The sequence below is a fragment of the Oryctolagus cuniculus genome, chromosome 3 (assembly GCF_964237555.1).
Source record: "Oryctolagus cuniculus chromosome 3, mOryCun1.1, whole genome shotgun sequence".
NCBI lineage: Eukaryota > Metazoa > Chordata > Mammalia > Lagomorpha > Leporidae > Oryctolagus > Oryctolagus cuniculus.
This window is the reverse complement of record NC_091434.1, coordinates 152,618,520-152,641,854: the sequence shown is the minus strand read 5'-3', so window position 1 is coordinate 152,641,854 and position 23,335 is coordinate 152,618,520. Positions and strand designations below refer to the sequence as shown.

Sequence of the window (23,335 nt, the reverse complement as noted above, 5' to 3'; positions counted from 1 at the left end):
CAAATAAATAAGTAAATCTTTTTTTAAAAAAATAAAGTTATAGTAAACACTCAGTTAATGTTGGATGGATGGATGGATGGATGGGAACTGACCAACAACTACAAGATTAGCTAGATGGATGGTTGGAAGACTGAATGGATGGATAAGGGCTGGCATAGTTGATGTAATAGAATATAATCTTTTTTTTTTTTTTTTTGACAGGCAGAATTAGACAGTGAGAGAGAGAGAGAGACAGAGAGAAAGGTCTTCATTTTTCCATTGGTTCATCCCCCAAATGGCTGCCACGGCTGGCGTGCTGCGCCGATCCGAAGCCAGGAGCCAGGTGCTTCCTCCTGGTCTCCCATGCGAGTGCAGGGCCTAAGGACTTGGGCCATCCTCCACTGCCTTCCTGGGCCACAGCAGAGAGCTGGACTGGAAGAGGAGCAACCGGGACAGAACCAGCGCCCCAACAGGGACTAGAACCCGGAGTGCCGGCGCCGCAGGCAGAGGATTAGCCAAGTGAGCCATGGCGCTGGCTGGAATATAATTTTAATAAATAGCAGCTCAATGAAAGGTTTTGTGTTAGTTTTGTTACACAAAACAAAAGCTCACATATTTTTATGGAAATGGAAAGAGAGAAACTGAAGATGAGAAAGAACAGAAATAACCAAGAGTCACAATACCAAAAGCCAAGGAAGCACATTCATCTACCTTGAAAAAGTAACCTACCACTTCTTGCTCTAAGACAAGAAGAGGAGAGGCACTACTTTGGAAGGTAAAGTGTTTCTAAGTAAAAAGGCAACAAAGGGATAAAAATCAGCGACACTAGCAACAGCGGAGGTACGTATAAGGCTGATCTTCTGGAAATAAGGGAAGTATGGATGGGTTTGGATCTATCCTTGCAGGGCTATCCTCCAGGCCAAGACCATATTTAAAATAAAGATTCAACTGACCAGAACCCAGTTACCAATGCCCAGCAATCACCCCATCACTCTTCATAGAAGCAGAGAGGATGACCAAGGAGTACGGAGGCTGGGGGCTGGTCTAATGTGCAAACTTGTCTCGTCTTCATATGCAGGAAGAGAATGAAACTCTGACAAAGGGATCATAAACAAAACATTTCAAACAATCTTGTAGACCCAATTCTTTCCTAAAGATTCTTGTCTTCCCAACAAAAACTCTTCTTCTTTCAAATAGCACGTTCTATATAAAAAATACTTCTCTTCAAGAAGGAACTACTCTATATCCTGTTTCACAGACACAAAAATGCTTTAAGACATTCATTTGGCAAAATCCTAGCCATTTTACAACCAATTACATCAAACCCAGGGGAAATACAAAGATGGATAAGCTCAAAATTTATCAAGTGCTTCCTAAGGACACAGAAGATGACATCACAGAAGAAAACATACACGGCCGGCGCCGTGGCTCAATAGGCTAATCCTCCACCTTGCGGCGCCGGCACACCGGGTTCTAGTCCCGGTTGGGGCGCCGGATTTTGTCCCGGTTGCCCCTCTTCCAGGCCAGCTCTCTGCTGTGGCCAGGGAGTGCAGTGGAGGATGGCCCAGGTGCTTGGGCCCTGCACCCCATGGGAGACCAGGAAAAGCACCTGGATCCTGGCTCCTGCCATCGGATCAGTGCGGTGCGCCGGCTGCAGCGGCGGCCATTGGAGGGTGAACCAACGGCAAAGGAAGACCTTTCTCTCTCTGTCTCTCTCTCTCACTGTCCACTCTGCCTGTCAAAAATAAAAAAAAAAAATAAAAAAAAAAGAAAACATACAAAACATACACCTGCTGGTAGAGTTTGAGGGAATACAAAACTCTCTGGCAGTCTATTCCCAAATGGAAGGACTGCCAAATTGACACCTGTCGTAAGTTTTCAGATATAGCTGATGGTAAACAGGTTGTTGCCTGAGTTTTTTTATTTGTTTGTTTTGCCAAAGGGGATCAGCTGAGCATAAATAAGATAAACCAAGGCAGTTGGCATGTGTTATAGTCACATCTGTAGCTTCTTAAATTTCTGTGTGGATTCTCAGATATATCCTTTTCTCTGTATCTACTCACAATTCCTTATGACAGACACAACATTTTTGTGAAGTTTCAGCTTTTGTGTACTTTGCTTAGGAATACTGATTAGCTACCACATGGGTCTTGACCTCCTGCTCGCCTGCCAGATCTCAGCCAATCTCTCCTTAGCCAACTGTAAGCCCACAGTTGCAGGGGCTCTATGAAGGCTGCATTCACGCCCTTTCATTCCCTTTCTGGGCCACCTGATAGAAAGTGGAGGGGTGAGGTTCTCTTCAGGGTTAACAGCCATCCCACCTTCATGTTTGTGTGTTCACAGGATGAGACTTTGCACTGTCGCATTAATTACTATGGCCAGAAGGGGAGGGTCACTCTCCTGGAGTGAAGCCATGGAGACCACTGGGATTTGGGCAAAGCCAGTCTGTGCCATTTGTTGGATATCCTGCCAGCTCATACAGTGATGGCAGCTGTCCCCTAGGTTCCTCCTCAAGAGATTCTAATTCAGTTGTTCTGGAGTGATGCTTGGAACCCATCATTTTAAACAAAAAGCTCCCTGTAGAAATCTGATGCATTGTGTTAATTCATTCATTCACTGGAACTTCTGTGCATTCACTTAATACGTACCCTGACCTTATAAGCACAGGGTACTCAGTAGTGCACAGGAACACAGAAGTGGTCCCTGTCTATAATGATACATCTATCCAGGGATGAAGAAGATGATGCGTAATCACATAGAGAATATGTAATTATAAATTGTAGTCATTGTTGGTCCCTGATCTAGATTGGCCAGATCTAACCTAATCCATGGCCAACTGGCAAAAGAAAGTTTGTCTGTTTCAGAGAAGGTTGCAGCCTCCTTCTCTACTTCTGTTTTGTCATCATCCTTCTTCCCCTCTCCCTGCTTTCTCTTTCTTATCTACCTAGTCCATTTCTGTGGGTCTGTTGAAATAAAAATACTATCAACTGCTTCACTTGCTGCTATCCACCTTTCTAGATGCAGCAGGATGTGTGGGAAAGCAGTGGAAGTTTATTTTAGTCTTCACTCCATCCTTATCAAGACAAGTGACCTGGGTAAACTCCCTAGATCTTTATTGGTTAAAGTCTAGTGGTTCCAGCCAACCCCAGCAATTGCATCATTTTCAAGCCTCTCAATTCATGCTCAAATGTAAACTGAAAAAGACAAAGAGGCAGTCTGGTGCCTTGCTCTGCCACTAGCTCATGCATCCTCTTCATTTTTGCCCTATCTAAGCATCAATCTGATCCCCCTAAATGCCAGTGTTCACAATCAGTCCCTGACAGGCATTGATCCACCCTCTGTCTCCTGCAGAAGATCATTACCTTTTTTTCTTGGTGAAAGCAATAAGCTTTTCCTGATAAGGCCAAAAGAGCCTCAGTTTCTCCCCAGGTCTGCAGGGTCCCCTGCTATCTGGCCCCTACAGCCTCTCTTTCACTCTGTATTCAAGAATGAAGAGATAACTGCTTCATAACCGACACAGCCTGAAATCTATGTGCTGCTTCCCACATGCCAAGAACCCTTCTAATCAAGTTTCCCTTGTGTCTTTGCTTTATTCTTAGGTCCAGAATCACCATCATTTGGATGACCTTTATGCCTATCATTCAAAGTGCTACCTGAAGTTCAGGTCAGGTTTTTTAGATGAATGGAAAAGATCTGAGGGGCAGGCCTTGTAGCAGAGTAGGCTGAGCTGCTGCTTAGGACACCCACTTCTCATATGACAGTGTAAGTTTAAGTCCTGGCTATTGCACCTAAAATCCATCCCCCTACTAATGCACTTAGGAAGGCAGCAGATGATGGCCCAAGTACTTAGACACCTGCTACCCACATGGGAGACCCAGATGGAGTTCCTGGCTTCTGGCTTTGGCCTGGCCCAGGCCCAGCTGTTGTAGGCGTTTGGGGAGTGAACTAGAGGATAGAAGATTTCCCTGTGTCTCTCCCTGTTTCTCTGTCACTCTCCCTTTCAAATAAATTAACAATAAAACTTCAAAAACTGAACGGATATTCTAACCACACTCCTTTACTTTGGAACAGAAGAGAATAGAGGGCATGGTCACAAAGATCCAGTTTGAATCTCACCATTTATTTGCTCTATAACCCTGGTCAGATTATTTAGCCTTTATGTGTATTTTTACCTAGTGGCATTAAGGCACTGAATACATCTATCACTTAATATTTCAATGAGAACTCAATAAAATAATATATGCAAAGAACACAATAGAGTAATTGGCATTAAGATGGAACTCAATAAAGGGGTCTCTTGTTACTATGGATTGTGATCCAATCATCACCTCTTCTACCAATTTCCCCAGAACATAATTTTTAAAATGTACAGTCCATGAACTGATTATTTTACTTATGATTCTAATTTTCTCTTTTGTTCTTTATGCCCAGCATGCCATTTATAGATGCATGTCTGGTTAACATGTATAGGCACAGAACATGTCCATATATGAGTACATATTCATAGGGGTATGGGGATCTATGTGTAGATGTCCAAACAACACACAGCACTTTCTCCATTTACTAACATTTTGAGAAAATTAAAAGGAGTGTTTTCTGCATATCTTTACCTTACCATTCTCAAAAGCAAGAACAAAACCCAGAAATTTTCTCCACTGAAATAAACACTGCCGGCAGAGGCTACTTGAAGCAGATTGGGCGAAGCCTTCCTGGTAAATTAAAGACTAACTTGGCTGGTGGACTGTGATGACAGGTGTAGCTCCTGGGGCTGGAGCTGGACTGATACGAGAAGGCTTGTGCTTAGCAGACTGAGGGGCAGCTTGAAGGTAGGCAAAGGAAACAGTTGTCTACACAGGTACAGGCATGGAACCCAAAGAGAAGAGAGATGGTACAGCAAACTCACTAGTTTTCAATTGTAAGATTACCAACCACCAATGATATACAATACATGACTATTTGCATTTAAACAAATTAGTGTGAAAGACAGCAACACTTGCCAAATGAATTCTATTTTTAAGTGGGGGGGGGGGGGTTCAGTGAACTGACTCTCTTCACAGAGGAAATATTGGGTCTGTCGTTTTGACCCCTCTTCTCCTAAGAGATAATTTCAGTGTCTAGTATAGGAATCTTGAGGTCCCAAAACAACCAGTTTCCCTAGAGGCAGCCCTGTACTTTGAATGTTCAAAGCAGGCTCTCTGACTATTGCTCTGGGGAGGGCAGTTAGGTAATTGTCTCCCACGTGCCAGGAAACAAACCACTAAGCACACAGCTATTTGACAAAACACCTGATCCTCTGCCTGACTGCTGCCTCTCCCTGAAAGGCACACAGCAGAACAGTGGCTGACAGAATCCTCACTCGGAGTTCGTTGCAACACCCAGCCAAGTTTGTTTCCTAAAAGCCAGACAACTCCAACATCAACAGACTCCATAGGAGCCTAAAAGCTACCAAGAGCTATTCCTGCATTGTAGTTACTTTACCCTCAGCACACACCAGCATTCTGGAGAAAATCCTTTCAAAATCTTCCTATACAAGAGGTTTTCCTTTGTTTAAAGCTTCCTGTCAGTCAGGAGTATGCAGCCAATGCACAAGACAGTCCAGCCGAGATCAGCAGCTGCGCTCTACAAATACGAGAGCGTTTCCCCACCTCAGCAGTGGTCATGCTCTGGGGAAACCCCTTTACTGCTGATGGGACTTCGCCATTGCTGAGTTAGAAAGGAAAATGACCACTGGGCACAGCTCACCAGAGCGAAAAGGAAAAAACCCACACTCCAGTAATGAATCTACAGGCTACGAACCCACACCAAGACACTGCTAGAATAAAATTCAGACTTGCCGATTGTTCAGCAGGCTAGAAAACAGCTGAGAACTTACCCAGCGAGGCAATGCAATGAGTGAACACGGGCTGCTGGCTGAGGTGGCCTGTGTTCCAGCGGTACTGTGCCATTTCTAGCTATGTGACCTAAGGCAGGTTACTAACTTGCCTAGTCTGTCTATTCAGCTAATGTGTAAGTAAAATGCAAACAACACTAGCAATTACTAGCACAGTCAGTGCTTCAGGTCAGCACCCGGCACATAAATGGGCGAGGGCCTTACGTGGAATGCACAAACAAAAACCTGCCTTGAGGTATCAGAGGGGATCGCTGGCTTCAGCATAAAGTTGTCTCCAGAGAGTTCACATTTTGTTGTTGTCGTTAATAAAAAAAATAAAATCAAAGATATATTGGGACAAAAATGTTAATATGTTACTTTAAATGTTGATGATAACTACACATGGAGGCCTATAATACCTCTCCCTTCCTTCCAAAAACTGTATGTGCTAAGAGATTGCTGTGATTCCATCACACACTTACTAAGAATTCAAGAAGCTCGTGAAAGCATTTTCCAAGTCTGGGATTTCTTCAGTTCACTTGAGAATACTAAAGTAGGAACCTGAAGCCAGTAGGTTCTAGGCACAGCTTTGCTACAAACTGCTACGTGCTTAGACAAAACACTTCCTTTTCTTTTCCTTGGAAGGCTCACTTCTCTCTTCTGAAAAAATGAAGCACTGAGGCTGAATGACCATAAAGTCCTAGGAGATCAAAAACCCCTGTTCCCCACAGCGTTCACTTCGATCACCTGTGTCGCTGAAACTGACTTCCCTCTTTCATCATTTTCTCTTTTCATTTTCACCTGTCCTCAGTCCTTTTCTGGATAGTGCACAATTCCTGATATAGTAACAGAGCTTCTTACCTAACTCTAAATAGTAAGTATGTTGCCTCGAATGAAAATCTTCTATTTAACCACGCAAGTCAGAAACCTTCAGAGTGAGAGATTCACTCCTAAACCTTCAACATTCACCCCGATTTTTCTGTGGCGCTCTAGAAAGGCAGCTTCTGCACCAGTTTTGCTCCAGCAAATTCCTCCTCAACTTGTTTCCCTCTTTCCTGGATCCCTAGATTAAAGAGCTTTCCAGAGACAATCCAAAGCCTCTCTCTTCTCCCATCATTGCTCTAGGTCAGATTCAAATCTCTGTTTGCTTACTTTTCATCCTAAGAGAAGAAAATTCTTGAAGTCCTTGGCCTCAAAGGCCAGTGGTTTCCAGACTTTGGGTTTTCCTGCTGTGTTAAAATTTCTCCTGTCTCCCATCACATTTGACGATCCCCTCTGGGGTTGCTAAAGTTTTCTTGCCAATTCACAATAGTAAAATGATACCACCATACACTATCACCATAATTTCAGAAGGAAATTTTAGCATTAGAAACTAGGAGGGACAGAATTTCAGAATAAAATATAATCCTTACACGGAATAAAGAAGTGATCAACTTCATGGCTTTATGAACAAATCTCGACAGTGTCTTTTGTTGCTCATGTCTTTACAGTACAGGAACGACTTCAGAGACATGCACAGGTGATCAGATCAGGACATAAAATGCAATATGGTACACGTTACCGCATATACCTTATTTCAATCCATTTTAAGGAGGAGCTTTCAAATGCTTCTCCTTACATTGGGTTGGACTTTACAGCCAGCACTGGGCTTTCTATATGGATCTCCACCAATGCAATTCTCTTGCAGGGACTCCTGCTGATATTCTTCACATTTCTGGATCAATAATACCAACCTGAAACAACCCATGTCTTGAATCCAGTAGCCCGTGTGATACAGTTCTGATATGGTCTCATCACAAAAACATGCACCCATACTGCCTCCATCCCTTTCATCTGTCTGCAGGCTGATGCGCTGCAGATATTTCTCTACCTTTTTATTCTGGCTCCTTACAAGCCTGCACTTCTGAATTCCTCCATTATTACAGGCCCACTTACACTGTTTGCTCCCCATGCCTGTGCCCTTCTCCTCTAAAACTCTTCTGTTTTCCTACGGATCTTCTGTTTTTTTCTTTTCTTTTGACAATCAGAGTTAGACAGGGAGAGAGGGAGAGAGGGAGAGAGGGAGAGAGGGAGAGAGAGAGAGAAAGGTCTTCCTTTTTTTTCCCGTTGGTTCACCCCCCAAATGGTCACTATGGCAGGCGCACTGCACTGATCTGAAGCCAGGAGCCAGGTGATTCCTCTTGGTCTCCCATGTGGGTGCAGGGCCCAAGCACTTGGGGCATCCTCCACCACCCTCCTGGGCCACAGTAGAGAGCTGGCCTGGAAGAAGGGCAACCGGGACAGAATCCGGCGCCCCAACTGGGACTAGAACCTGGGGTGCCGGCGCCACAGGCAGAGGATTAGCCTAGTGAGCTGCAGCACCGGCCCAATCTTCTGTTTTTCTTAACATCAACTCTATAAAATTTTTTCTTGTGCCTGTTCCTATAATAATTAATAATCACAGGATATTTACAGAGGAAAAAAGATTTCTAAAACTTCTTTCTCTTAAAGTTCACTTAATTATATTAACCTAGCCCCACCATGGTATATGGTCTTCAATTTAGGTCATTAAAATGGACCACTTCAAAACTCCTGGCTCCTGGCTTCCGTCTAGCCAGCCCTGGCCATTGAGGCCATTTGGGGAGTGAACCAGCAGATGGCTCTCTCTGTAACTGGGCCACTCAAATAATAAATAAAATCTTTTAAAAAAATAAAATGGAGGGGCTGGTGCTGTGGCACAGTGGGTTAACACCCCGGCCTGAAGCACTGGCATCCCATATGGGCACCAGTTCGAGACCTGGCTGTTCCACTTCCGATCCAGCTCTCTGCTGTGGCCTGGGAAAGCAGTAGAAGATGGCCCAAGTCCTTGGGCCCCTGCACCCACATGGGAGACCCAGAAGAAGCTCCTGGTTCCTGGCTTCAGATCAGCACAACTCTGGCTGTTGTGGCCAACTGGGGAGTGAACCAGCAGATGGAAGACCTCCCTCACTCTCACTCTCACTCTCTCTCTCTCTCTCTTTCTCTCTGCATCTCCTCTGTGTAACTCTGACTTTAAAATAAATAAATAAATCTTTAAATAAAATAAAATGGACTACTTGGGTGTTATAATTGAGTTCACATGTGATTATTATAGAGCAAAAGGTAATGGATATAAGTGGATGATAATACTGCTTTTCACCTATTTGTGATATTTTTAGGAAGTAGTAAAGAAATAAAAGTAAATTTTGACAGAAGAGAAGATGAAGGGACAAAAGCTTAAAATTGTCACAATTCATGTCAATACAGTCAAAGAAACAGAGCTTTATTTCTACTGATCTTGTTTATGTCAAATAATCCCTTTTGATGAGGAAAAACATTTTTTAGTTGATGTAAATTTTATATTAGTTTTTTAGACATTAGAATTTGACAGAGAATTGTGCCTTCTCTTACTTTCCATATTATATACATTCGTTTTTCCTTTTCAACAAAAGTTATATATGAATGTTCACTATGTTTTTCAATATTTTTTAGACATATATAACCTGGGTAGTGAAAGGCCTCTTAAGTGTGCAAGATAATCACTGTAAACTGCTACTGTTGATTCTTCCACACTTGTTTCTCATACATATACTATCATATGCATTAGTAAACAATAGGTTTACAAGTAAGAAAGATTCTACCACTTACCAAAATAAGCCCTGATATTAGTGAAGACGTGCCTGTCAGGGCCACATAGAACTTCGGTGTTAATGTGTTCAAAAACATGCTCACTGGAAAACAGAAAAGGGAAGAACAAAGAAAGCATTAGCATGTCAGTAAAACCAAGGGTTTTTTTTTCATGTTTTCTTTCTGAGGAAATCATTTGTCCCTGATGATAAGAATTCTTAGGGGCTGGTGCTTTGGCGCAATGGGTTAAAGCCCTGGCCTGAGGCCCTGGCATCCCATATGGGCGTTGGTTTGTGTCCCAGCTGCTCCTCTTCGGATCCAGCTCTCTGCTATGGCCTGGGATAGCAGTGGAAGATGGCCCAAGTCCTTGGGCCCCTGCACCTACGTGGGAGACCTGGAAGAAGCTCCTGGCTTCTGATTTCGGATGGGCGCAGCTCCGGCCATTGCAGCCATCTGGGGAGTGAACCAGCGGATGGAAGACCTCTCTCTCTGTCTCTACCTCTCTCTGTAACTCTCTTTCAAATAAATAAAATCTATAAAAAAAGAAGAATTCTTAGATTCACAGCAAAGTCACATTAAAATAGTTCACATCATGTAGGGTCTGATTACTAGGTGTCAAGTTACATATCCTGAAAGAAAAAAGTTATGTATAAGAACAAAGGGCAACTTTGTCATTTCTACCTCCCAAAATGATTGCTGAGAATACTTCTTATGGACTAATAACCACTGAAGAGTTTAATAAGACTGGTTTGTAACTGCTAGTCAAAAGGAAAAGGTGCTCTTATATTTTCTGTGGGACCTGCACATCAGAGCCCTTGAGGAGTCAACAGTAGTATTTCAGCCTTAGAGCAATTGGAAAAAAAACTATAGTGAATATACTAAATAGTCATTTAAATAACTGTATAGTTGGGGCCGGCACCATGGCTCACTAGGCTAATCCTCCACCTGCGGCGCCGGCACCCCGGGTTCTAGTCCCAGTTGCTCCTCTTCTAGTCCAGCTCTCTGCTGTGGACCAGGAAGGCAGTGGAGGATGAAGCAAGTGCTTGGGCCCTGAACCCACATGGGAGACCAGGAGGAAGCACCTGGCTCCTGGCTTCGGATCGGCCGCAGCGCGCCCGCCATAGCGGCCATTTGAGGGGTGAACCAGTGGAAGGAAGACCTTTCTCTCTGTCTCTCTCTCACTGTCTAACTTTGCCTGTCAAAAAAAAAAAAAAAAAAACCTGTATAATTGAATAGTTACTTAAATAACTGTTTAACTAAATCATTATTTAACACTATGGTTACCCCTAAGGACAAAGCACAAACTAGCAAAAGGTAGCACATATCAGTAAGTTTTTTTCAACTCCTTCAAAATGTTGCTAGATGACTAAAATCACTAAAAATGAATGTTCATTGCCAGGCACCCTCTTTACCAATCCTCATCACTCTTCACATCCACATCTAGTTCATCTGGCTGCTCATTAATTAAGCCGCTGATTTTTTATATATTGTACAAAATTTTGATTATTACCAGAACTAAAACAGATATAATGAGTTTTTTGCAAAGATATTCACATTTCTTGACTAAATCTGTTAGTGGAAGGAAACCACATCCAGTCTGGTTTCAGAATAAGGCTTTAGAGGAGGGCTGCCCTGAGCTGGGCCCAGACAGTGAAGTAAGATCACTGAAATGAACAGCTTCCATGTTCATTCATTCAACAAATATTTCATTCTGTTTATCAATGAGACCATGGATAAAGAATGAAAGAATGACTCACACACAGTTCCCGCCCTTCAGAAGCCCACAGTGCATCTGGGGAACACAGTACACAAACAACCACTACAAAGCTTGATATGTGCATAGATAGGCCCTATACACAGGACGTTATGAAAACACACAAAAGGGATGAACCCAATGTTGGGGGGGGGGGGGGAGCAGGTGCAGGAGGATACCAGGGAAGGTGTCCAAGACAAGAGGCCAACTCCTCTGAGTCCTGAGGAACAAGCAAGAGTTAACCAGACCAAAGAAGGGAGGAGGAAGAACAGGATGGCAGTTTGAGCAAAGGAAGGCACCTGCTTTAAGGTGCTCAAGAGAGAGACAGACACTTTTAAACAGATAGAAGGGATGAAGAGAGGAGTTAGGGCAGTAGCCCCATTGTAAAGACGCAGAAGCAGAAGGTTTCAATGATTCCACTTTTCCTTGCTACCTGGGCTTCCTGTTAATAAGCCCCACTCTGGGGGCTGGTGCGGTGGCACAGTGGGTTAACACCCTGGCCTGAAGCACCGGCATCCCATATGGGCACCGGTTCGAGTCCCGGCTGTTCCACTTCCAATCCAGCTCTCTGCTGTGGCCTGGGAAAGCAGTAGAAGATGGCCCAAGTCCTTGGGCCCCTGCACCCACATGGGAGACCCGGAAGAAGCTCCTGGCTCCTGGCTTCAGATCGGCGCAGTTCCAGCTGTTGCAGCCAATTGGGGAGTGAACCATCGGATGGAAGACCTCTATCTCTTTCTGCCTCTCCTCCCTCTGTGTAACTCTGACTTTCAAATAAATAATAAATAAATCTTAAAAAGAAAAAAAGAAAAAAAGAAGCCCTCCTCTGTTAAATGAGTGAGTTTAACTTCTGGTCTGCCATTGGCAATCACGAGAGACTGGACTAAGGCAGTGTGCTGAATGAAGTCCACATTCACAACTTGGAATAAGTGGACTGTTCCAGAGAACTAGAAGATGGAAAAGAAGGAGAGATCAACCTCAAGCTGGAACAGAAGAGGGAGAAGATACAGTATAGTTGAGGAAGGTTTGCTCGATCATTTAAAATTGACAGTGATGTCATCTCTTGTGCAAGAGTTAGTAGAAGGAGGCAGATCTTTTTAAAAGGAAACAATTACACTATAAGAAATCCTCCGGGCTGGCATTGTGGTGTAGTGGTAAAGCCACAGCCTGCAATGCCATCATCTCAATATGGGTGCCAGTTCATGTCCCAGCTGCTCCACTTCCAATCCAATTTCCTACTAACAGCCTGTGAAAAGCAGCCGAAGATGGCTCAAGTGTTTGGGCCCCTGCTACCCACAGGGGAGACCCAGATGAAGTTCCTGGCCCAGCGCTGGCTGCTGCAGCCATTTGGGGAATGAACCAGCAGGAAGAAGATTCTGTGTGTGTGTGTGTGTGTGTGTGTGTTTGTGTCTCTTTCTCTGTAAGTTTGATTTTCAAAACTAAATAAATCTAAAAAAAATCCTCTAAATTTCTCAAAATCCCCCTCTTCACACCATGAATGGTTTTACATTTCCCATTATTGAAAAAAAATCACCGTAAGACTATTTTCTTTGTTATTCTGTATTTATGAACATTCATATCTGTACCATATACTTTTCTAGGTTTTGGGGGAACAAATTGATCACAGAATTTAATGAAAATTTCTAAAAGAAAAGAAAAAAATTACCTGGATTAGAAATATTTTACTAGCTGCTGTTAAGTTACCAGCAACAAAAGCATAAAGCAATGGAAAGGAAAGGTTTTCTACTGAAATTTGCTGACTTTTAAAAAAGATCTATTTTATTTATTTTAAAGACAGAGTTACAGAGAGAGAGGTAGAGACAGAGACAGGGACACACACACACACAGAGAGAGAGAGAGAGAGAGAGAGAGAGAGAGAGATCTTCCATCCGCTAGTTCACTCCCCTAATGGCCGCAACAGCTGGAGCTGAGCTTATCTGCAGCCAGGAGCTTCTTTCAGGTCTCTCACATGGATTCAGGGGCCCAAGGACCATCCTCCACCGCTTTCCCAGACACATTAGCAAAGAGCTGGATGGGAAGTGGAGTAGCCAGCAGTAGAACCAGTGCCTTTATGGGATGCCAGCACTGCTCCACAGTATCAGACTCAAAACCCACTGATTTGAAAGAGGAAAAGGAATCAGAATTAACTGATAAGTGAAAAGAAACAATAACATTATTTGAGTTTTTAAAACAGATGAAAGATTCTACTAATTTGCTTTTAAAGTTTTACTGTCCTTTGGAAAATTAAAAAAATAGACATAAAAATTGAAAATATTTTTGAGGTACCCTGAGAGGTGTCAACACATATATATATTGTATAATGTCCAACCAGGGTAAACATATCTATATCCTCAAACATCTATTTTTATGGTGAAAACATTCAATTCTATCTTTCAGGGTTTATTTATCATTTTTTTTTTTATTCTTGAAAGAAAGACAGAGATGTACAGAAATTGTCTATCCACTGGTCCACGCCCTAAATACCCACAAAGGCCAAGCAAGCCTGGGCCAGGCTGAAGCCTGGTGCTAGGAACTCAATCTGGGTCTCCCAAATGGGTGGCCGGGTCTTGACTCCATGAGCCATTACTGCAGCCTCCCACAATGCACATTAGCAAAAAGCCAGAATTGGAAGCAGAGCCAGGAGTCAAATCCCAGCACTCTGATACAGGATATGGGTGTCCGAAGCAATGTCTTAAACTGTTGAACCAAATACCAACCCCTGCCCAGGTGGTTTTTTTTTTTTTTCACTAGAGAAATATAAAATATACTATCTGCTGTCACCCTAGTACGCAGCAGAAACCCAGAGCTTCTTTTTATATCTAACTATTGAAGAACCTTAAAAATCAAACCAAGATGGGGTGACCTAAGCCAATACCATTAAAAACAAGAAGTCACCTTTGCCCCAAATAAAAATTAAAGTTTAAAATTACAGCCCTAAACTTTTTCCCCAAAGCTAAAAATTAGGTGCAGCTATAAAACAAGGGACCCTATGCTTAGCTAGCTGCGACACTTGTGCCTGGCTGTGCTAAGACCTAACCCAGTTTGTATACCTCCTAATACTCAAATAACGGTGTGGGAAGCGGGACGCCGCTCTCCCACAAGGGGAACAAAGGGAGCGAGACGTCGTCCCCCCTCAGGGTGAACAAGATGGCGCTGGCAGGGAAAGGAACTACTAAAGAAGTAAACAACAAAATGGCGACAAGGTGCATGCCTCCCATGTGATCCCGTAGCTGATTGGATAGAAGATGCATGCCCTTCACAGGAACAACTGGCGGATTGGACTGCTGTGTGCATGGACTCTATAGTGCTTTTGATTGGTCGCTGAGGGTATATAAACCGTGTGGCTTGTACTGGGGGCGCTCTCTGGACTCCTGAGTTCAGGAGGCCCGTCTGTGCAGACGCCGAATAAATCCTCTTGGTTTTGCATCAGCTGGTCCGTAGTCGGAGTCTTTGGGGTGTGCCTCTCGACGTCCGTGTTAGCATCCTCACTCCGAGGGTCTAACAACTATAACTTAGTGTCTGCTCATCAATCTTTCCCAATCCCTCTCTCTTGCCTTCCCTTCCCTTCCCAGCCTCTGGTAACCAGCATGACACTTCCAACTTCTTTTCTTAGGGTCCACATACAAGTGAGATGATGTGATGCTTGTCTTTCTATGCTGGGTTTCCCCTAACATAATGACTTTCATTTCCATGCATGTTGCAGCAAATAACAAGATTTCATCCTTTTTATGCCTTACTGGTTCACAGCATTCATGTACCACACTTTGTCCATCCATTCATCAGTAGATGGGCATTTGGGCTGTTTCCATTTCTTGGCTATTGTGAATAGTGCTGCAATAAACAAAGGACTGCAAACTTCTCTTTGACCACCTGATCTCATTTCCTTTGGATATACACAAAGTAGCAGGATCACTGGGTCACATGGGAGTCCTATTTTTAGTTCTTTCAGGACCATCCTGTTTCCACCATGGCTAGAAGGATTTAGATTCCCACCAACAATGGATCAGGATTCCCTTCACTCCACGTTCTCACCAGCATGTTATCTTTTGTCTTTCTGACAACAGTCAATCTAACTGGACTGCAGTAATACCTCATTGTGCTTTGGATTTGCATTTCCCTGATGATTAGTGCTACTGGGCATTTTTTTCATGTACCTGTTGGTCATCTGAATGTTATCCTTTGAGAAATGTCTGTTTAGAGCTACTGCCCATTTTTTTTATTGGATTCCTTGGTAATTTTTTGGCATTGAACTGAGTTCCTTATGTATTCTGGTGTTACCCTCTTGCCAAATACATAACTTGCAAATATTTTCTCACCAGATACATAACCTCTGACCCAAAAAATCCACTCCAATGTCCTGAAGCATTTACTCTGTTTTCTTCTAGCAGTTTTGAAGTTTCACATCTTAAATTTAGATCTTTAATGCATTTTGAGTTGATTTTTGTACCTAGTGGGAAACAAGGCTCTAGTTTCTTCTGCATGTTAATATCCAATTTTTTCTAACACCATTTATTGCAAAGGGTGTCATTTTTCTAATGTATGCTCTTACAGATTTTGTCAGAGATCAGCTGGCTGTAGACACATGGGTTTACTTCTCAGGTCTCTATTCTATTCCATTGGTCTATGGATCTATTTTTATGCCAATGCAATGCTGTTTTAATGTAGCTTTGTAACATTTTAAAATCAGGTAGTGTAAAGCTTCCTGCTTTGTTCTTTTTAATTAAGAAGGCTTTGGCTGGGGCCAGCATTGTGGCATAGCAGGCAAAGCCATGGCCTGCAAAGCTGGTGTCCTACACTGGCACCAGTTCAAGTCCTGGCTACTCCACTTCTGATCCAGTTCAGAGCTAATGCTCCTTGGAAACCAGAGGAAGATGGCCTAAGTGCTTGGGCCCCTGCACCTACATGGGATACCTGGAAGAAGCTCCTGGATCCTGGCTCCTGGCTTTGGTCCGGCCCAGCTCTGGCCGATGCAACCATTTGGAGGAGTGAACTAGTGAATGGAAGATCGATCTCTCTCTCTCTCTCTCTCTCCCTCCCTCCCTCTCCCCCTCTCCCCCTCTCCCTCTCTCTCTCCCCTCTGTCTCTGCCCCTTTCTCTATAACTCTGCCGTACAAATGAATGAAATAAATTTTATTAAAAAAAAAAAAGGCTCTGGCTTTGGCTGTTCATGGTTTTTTGCAGTTTTATACAAATTTTAATAGTACCTTTTTCTAGTTTTATAAAAACACCACTGGCATTTTGACAAAGATTGCACTGAATCTATAAATTACTTTGGGTGGTATAGAAAATTTAACAATATTGATTCTTCCAATCTATGAACACAGGATGATTTTTCATTACTTTGAGTCCTCTTCAATCTTTCATCAATGATTTAGAGTTTTCCTTGTATAAATCTTTCACTGCTTGATTAAATTTATTCCTAGGTATTTCTTTTTTATAGCAACTAGAAATGGGATTGCTTTCTTAATTTCTTTTCCCAGATAATTCACTATTAGTGACTAATAATGCTACTGATTTTGCACATTGACTTTGTATCCTGTAACTTTGCTAAATTTGTTTATTAGTTCTAATAGCTTTTTGGTGGAGGTCCTGGCGTTTTTGGCATATAAGGTCATGTCATTTGCAAACAATGACAATTTTACCTCTTCTTTCCCAATTTGTATGACTCTTACTTCTTTTTCTCTTGCTTAATTTCTCTAAAACTTACACTATGTTGAGTAAATGTTTTTATTTGGTAATGATTACATAGCAGTGGTGATTAATAATTTCAATTCACCTGTTATATCCACTTGTAGAAATATGGCTAAAGCTGAGAGAGATAATGGTGCACATTAAGAGAAAGATATAAATGGAGAATGAGAAAAGCAGCAATATAAACATTTAGCAAGTAGGAAGTTGTTATATTAAAATCTATTAATCTTATAGTTCTACTGAATATTATAGGACATAACATTTGGAAATTTTGGAAATAAATATCAACACTCAGTAATTTTCATTTCAATCTATTTATCTATGTATTTAAAGTTTACAACAAAACACTTCTAGATATTAGAGAGTTTAATTCTCACTTCAACTCCATGACATTAATATTATTGTCTATCTTATTTTGCAGCTAGAGGCTGGGTTGGGCAAAGACCTGACCAAGAGTTGACCTGCCCCCAGGCTCCTAACCACAGCATCAGAAAGCATACATGGATAGTAATGAAAAGCATTAAGCCACAAAAGAAAACAGGAAGATTGCATTCTTTTTTCAGAAAAGAGAGGAAGCTCTAAATAAATGATGCTACAGGATAGATGTTTGTAATATTATACTTATTTTTACCTCCAACCCTTAAAGGTAAGTCTACTGTAATTTTGTTACTTACATTTAAAGCACCAAGGTGGAGACAGGAAGCCACCATGGACAGTGGTGGGTGATCTAGTTAAAGATTATTCCATTAAATGAGGAAGACAGCAAACTACAGGATGGGCTGTCCTAAAACCAGGAATATTTTTGCCTATTTGTATCAGGATCACTAGAAACTATTTTTGAAAACATAGTAAAGACTATTAAAGTATCTAAAAATTGGACTAGAAAACTCTAGGCTATGTGCTTGGAGACAGAAAATGAATATTCCTAAAATTTCACACATTAATATTACCTTCAGGCCGCGCCGCGGCTCACTAGGCTAATCCTCAGCCTTGCGGCACCAGCACACCAGGTTCTAGTCCCAGTCGGGGCACCGGATTCTGTCCTGGTTACCCCTTTTCCAGGCCAGCTCTCTGCTGTGGCCAGGGAGTGCAGTGGAGGATGGCCCAAGTGCTTGGGCCCTGCACCCTATGGGAGACCAGGATAAGTACCTGACTCCTGCCATCGGATCAGCGCGGTGTGCCGGCTGCAGCGCGCTGGCCGTGGCGGCCATTGGAGGGTGAACCAACGGCAAAGGAAGACCTTTCTCTCTGTCTCTCTCTCACTGTTCACTCGGCCTGTCAAAAAAAAAAAAAAATGACCTTCATACCTGTTGAGGTTAGGGAAGCCATATAGGTAAAGACTAATCTAGCTATGAAGAATAAATTCATAAAATTTCACTAATGCTCTATTTCAATCCAGAAACAACAATGAATAGAGCGTGGGGCCTTCCGTGCGAGCCAGCTGGGTGCCTCTGACAGGTCACTGCTCACAGAATCCTGCAGCAGATATTCAGAGAGCCTCAGGGGCTGCATCACACAGAGCTCTGATGCTGAATTTTAACTTAGCACAGCCCTCTCATTTAATTAATGAGTAAATATGAAAGAATTTACCATGGCGCTGAAAAGAAACTATGTAGGAAGTGTGGTTAAATAGGTTGAAAATTAAATGACTTCTGTGGATCATAGAAGAGTGGGGGCAAGAAGATGATACAATAGGTTCAAATCCCTCCCTGGAGGGAATCAGAGCACCAGAAGGTGCACTTCGGAATCTTGGAATGGCCCTATGAGGTTATGTCTCTGAGCCAGCCACGTTTCTGGGTTGTTTATGGTGTTCTTCCTTCTGTGATTTTGCATCTTACATTACCATAGTTGCAGAAAGCAGAAGAGACCGAGTTGAACTGTGTAAATAACAACAGAGATAGCAGCTGTCACGCTAACATTTAATGAACATCTTCTATGTGCCAAGCCCTGTGCTACAGACTATTACCTATGAAGCAAATCATCTGCACTGTTGTTTGTCCTTATGCTGCGCATGGAAGCCATACAGAACAAATGAACGCTCAATTAACAGAGGGTGCTAGTAACTGGATTCTAGTTTCTTGTGGTGGTTACTAAACTTGAAAGCTAATTTGAAGGTAGCCATCTTAGAAGCAAAGAGAGGACTGAGTTCTCACGGTCTATCACATGGTCCTAAATCTCTGATTGCTACTTTACTAGATTCTGTGGGAAGAGCCAATTCAGCCATGGGCCAACACCAGAACCACCTGCAATCCTGTTCTTGTTTTGAGTCCCCAGGCCCATTGTGGCTTATGATATAAACCATATTAAAGCCTACACCACAACCCAAGCACACTGGTTTTCATCACTAGCGATGAACATCAGAGGCCACAGTTTCTTTCAGGCTCTAAGACTGGTATATCAAGCCAGACTAGGAAAACTGTCCATTTCTTGAAAAGGAATATTTCTGATTTAGTTATAGAAAGCACTTAAAGGCATGTAAGTCTAGCAGAAATCTAGTTTCAAACTTTTTTCTCAGACCTCCAAAGTGAATTAGGAAACACACTGGAATAGTTGAATTTTTTCCACTTTTTATTCTCTTCCTGTATGTCACTGTTCTTTCAACCTTGCTAACATCTCTCTTCCTTTCTCTCATCTTCCATTAAATAAGGTTGCAACTTCACTTCGGTTCTTCATTTATCAAAGAGCAAGAAAATGAAAAATGGAAATTTTATAAGCTTAGTTTCCACACATAATAATTTTCATCAAATATCTGGATTGCACAGTTTTTCAAATTAGAGAGGGGCCGATGTTGTTAAACTGTACCTTGCAATGCCAGCATTCCAGATGAGCACTGGTTTGAGTCCTGGCTATCTGGTTTCCAATCCAACTCCCTGCTAATGCACCTGTAAAGGTAGTGGATGATGGCCCGAGTACTTAGGCCCCTGCCACCCACAGGGAAGACTTGAATGGAGTTCAAGTCTGGCTCCTCGCTCCTGGCTGTGGAGCCTGGTTGTTGCAGCCATTTGAGGAATGAAACAGCAGATGAAAAAATCAATCTCTCTCTCTCTCTCTCCCTCTGACACTCTGCTCCACCAAATAAAAAATAACTAAATCCTTTCTAAAAAATTTTGAATTTATTATTTTCCCAGAATGATCCCGTGATAGGCAAACCCTAAAATGTCCCAGTGATCCCAGTCCTCCTGGTATGCACAGCCATATAAAACTCCTTCTCTTTCAGTGTAGTGGAATATAGACTTATTTTTTTTCTGACAGGCAGAGTTAGACAGTGAGAGAGAGAGAGAAACAGAGAGAAAGGTCTTCCTTCCCTTGGTTCACCCCCCAAATGGCTGCTACGGCGGTGTGCTGCGCCGATCTGAAGCCAGGAGCCAGGCGCTTCCCCTTGGTCTCCCATGCGGGTGCAGGGCCCAAGGACTTGGGCCATCCTCCACTGCACTCCTGGGCCGCAGTAGAGAGCTGGACTGGAAGAGCAGCAGCCGGGACAGAACCGGCACCCCAACCAGGACTAGAATCCAGGGTGGCGGCGCTGCAGGCAGAGGATTAGCCTAATGAGCCGTGGTGCCGGCCCTAGATTTCTTTCTAACAAAGAATTACATATGATTTCACCTTGGTACCAGACACAGCAGAGATCTTTATTACTAGTTTAATGAAGTAAGTGGCCATGCTAAGACAACTATGTGACAATGGACTTCAGGCAGCTTCTACAACAGCCAATAAAAAACTGAAGTCCTCAGTTCTACAACAACAATTTTTGCCAGTAGCCTAAGTGAGCTTGGAAGTAGATTCTAATGAGTTCAACTTACAGATTGAAATCACAGTCTTGATCATAGCTTTGGGAGACCCAGAATAAAAGACCCAGTTAAGCTATGCCTGGACTCCCACAGAGGTAGGAGATAGGTGTTATTTTAAACTGCTATATTTATAAAAATTTGTTATTCATCAATATAAAACCAATCTGGTCATCAACATAATAATTCATGAAAGTGAAAGTCAGTGTGGACACCTAATAATGATGACTAATTGCAGTGTGCTCAGAAAGAATGCTACGACAGGCCACCTCTATGTGCCCCCAAGAGCTTCTTTCTTGGAGGGTCATAAATAAAATGTGACTTCCACCTCTACTACACTCATATGCTATTCCACCACCTGATATGTAAATGGCTTTACAAACTGGCCAATATTAAAGTATAAGCTTATGAAGAACTCTTTTTAAATCTGGGAATGAAACATCTTCATTTAACTACAAGTCTTTTTTCCAAGGCACAACTTATATATTTGCACATTTTTTAAAAACTCAGTTTACTGATAGGCATGCATGCATCAGTAAATTCAATTAAGGATTAAAAGCACCCCAAGACCAATTTTCTTTCTTATTTGTTGCTTATCCTCTTCCTGCCCTTCGATTCATTCTCACAATTCCCTTGGTAAGTCCTTGGCGTTTATTCTTGTGAGGGAAGGACAGGACATGGATGTATATTTTTAGACTCATTCTTATGGCAAGAAATCCTCATAAATCACGGTGTCCACTCCTGCTCCACCCTAGACGTCACCTCGGCAATTCCACACGTATACTGCTTCTGCTTTCGCGGGCATCTGACTGAAGAGAGGAGCTGAGTGCATTCTCTTTTCTCAGCTGTGATCTGGGAAACTCTATTGATGCAAACTGCACCAGTGTGAACACTACAGTGCTCAGTCTTCATGGCTCCTTCTCCCTTGTTGGAGGAAAGCCATCCATCAACCTTCCCTGTCACCATGAGAGACTGCCCAAACCCCATCACACACAAACCTTGATACACTTCAAGGACTAGTAAAGTGGGATCTCAGATTATCTGTTCCCCTTCATTTACAAATAGGCTCATAACGAGCAACTCTACGCTGGCCTAGAGAAGACAGGGGGCTGAGCATTTGGTGCCACAGTTAGGACACTGCTTGGGGCACCCACTTCCTGTATCACAGAGCACTGAGTTCAAGTCTTGGCTCCACTGCTTTAATCCAGCTGACTATTAATGCACATCTTGGAAGGCAGCTGCAATAGCTCCCTGCGACTCACGTGGCAGACTCAGATGGAGTTCTGGACTCCTCCCGTCAATATGGCCCGGTCCCAGTTGCTATGGGAATTTGGGGAGTAAATCAATGGATAGAAGATCTCTCTCTCTCTCTCTCTCTCTCTCTCTGTGTCTGTCTATCTTTCAAATACAATGAACATAAGTTAGAAAACAAAACTTACAGCAAAATTCCTGTATAAGTTCTTATTATATTCTTAAACATTTAAAACATGTTTAATTCGGGGTTGAAGACAATTTTATGAATGCTTCTGTTTCTCATAAAATATATAACAGCAGGGAGAAAATCTTGCCCATGGTTACACTGCAGAGAGATAGAAACATTGCCAAGACGAGGCACTCTGAGCTCTGGGCAATGCTGGGCCATAAGCATTCACACTGTATCTCAATCTGCCAGCACCCAGCACAGAGCCAGGTCCAAAGAAGCAGTCAGTATTCAATGGCTGCTGACTGACTGCATCGGGGCAGAGCTCTGGGTGAGAAAGTTCTAACAAGCATTCTCCCAGGACTTGCAATTATCAATTCCATATGAAAATATAAATATGGCAAAACTACACGTCTTTACTGGCTAAGACCTTGTCTTTGGGGGTCTGTGTGTGTTTCTAGCCCCAGAGTAACTGTACAGTACAGATTCATATTAGTAGACTCTGAGACTGTTGCTCATTAACAAATCGAGAAAGTCCCAGATAACACTCAGAAATCAGTTATTTAAGATAGTAAAGGATTTATCTTATTAAACACCAAAGACATTTTTTAGGTTGAAAGCAACTTCACAAGGAAATCCTTGCATGATACATTGCATACTTGACTGTATCCTTAAATGTCCTGAACATATTTCAATCTTTGATAGCTCAAAGTCATCAAAATTACTATAAACTCTACTACTACACTAGTATGCAGCAATGTTTTCAGAAACAATGGAAGTATTCTGGGTTATTTCCCTCCAAAACGAAGTGGTCTTGGACAGATGTGGGTTTTTTAAAACATTTTTTATACTACTTTTGTAATCTGACATGCTATCAAGTATTGATTATTATCTGTTGTTGTGTGCCTGCTTCAAACTCCTGTCTCTCCTTCCTAAAGCGCTACTTAAAATCATTGACTTCAAAGGCAAATAACCAGCTTTGGTGATTCAATAGACATTTATGTTTAAAGTGTGCCAGGAGGCCGGCACCACAGCTCACTAGGCTAATCCTCTGCCTGTGGTGCCGGTACCCCGGGTTCTAGTCCCATTTGGGACGCCGGTTCTGTCCCAGTTGCTCCTCTTCCAGCGCAGCTCTCTGCTGTAGCCCGGGAAGGCAGTGGAGGATGGCCCAAGTGCTTGGGCCCTGCACCCACATGGGATACCAGGAGGAAGCACCT

General features: G+C 42.7%; 1 protein-coding gene across 34 annotated transcripts in view; it reads right to left on the bottom strand.

The window, feature by feature from the left end:
- ST7 (suppression of tumorigenicity 7) overlaps positions 1 to 23,335 on the bottom strand; it is a 295,626-nt gene that overhangs the window by 125,203 nt on the left and 147,088 nt on the right. For 33 of the 34 annotated variants that reach the window (XR_011387010.1, XR_007920237.2, XR_011387008.1 and 30 more), the window contains 1 exon segment: positions 9,494 to 9,576. Coding sequence is in view for 29 of the 34 variants with exons in the window: in XM_070069824.1 (XP_069925925.1) it covers positions 9,494 to 9,576 (83 nt within the window). In the remaining 5 variants the exon portion in view is untranslated. 34 annotated transcript variants of the gene reach the window in all.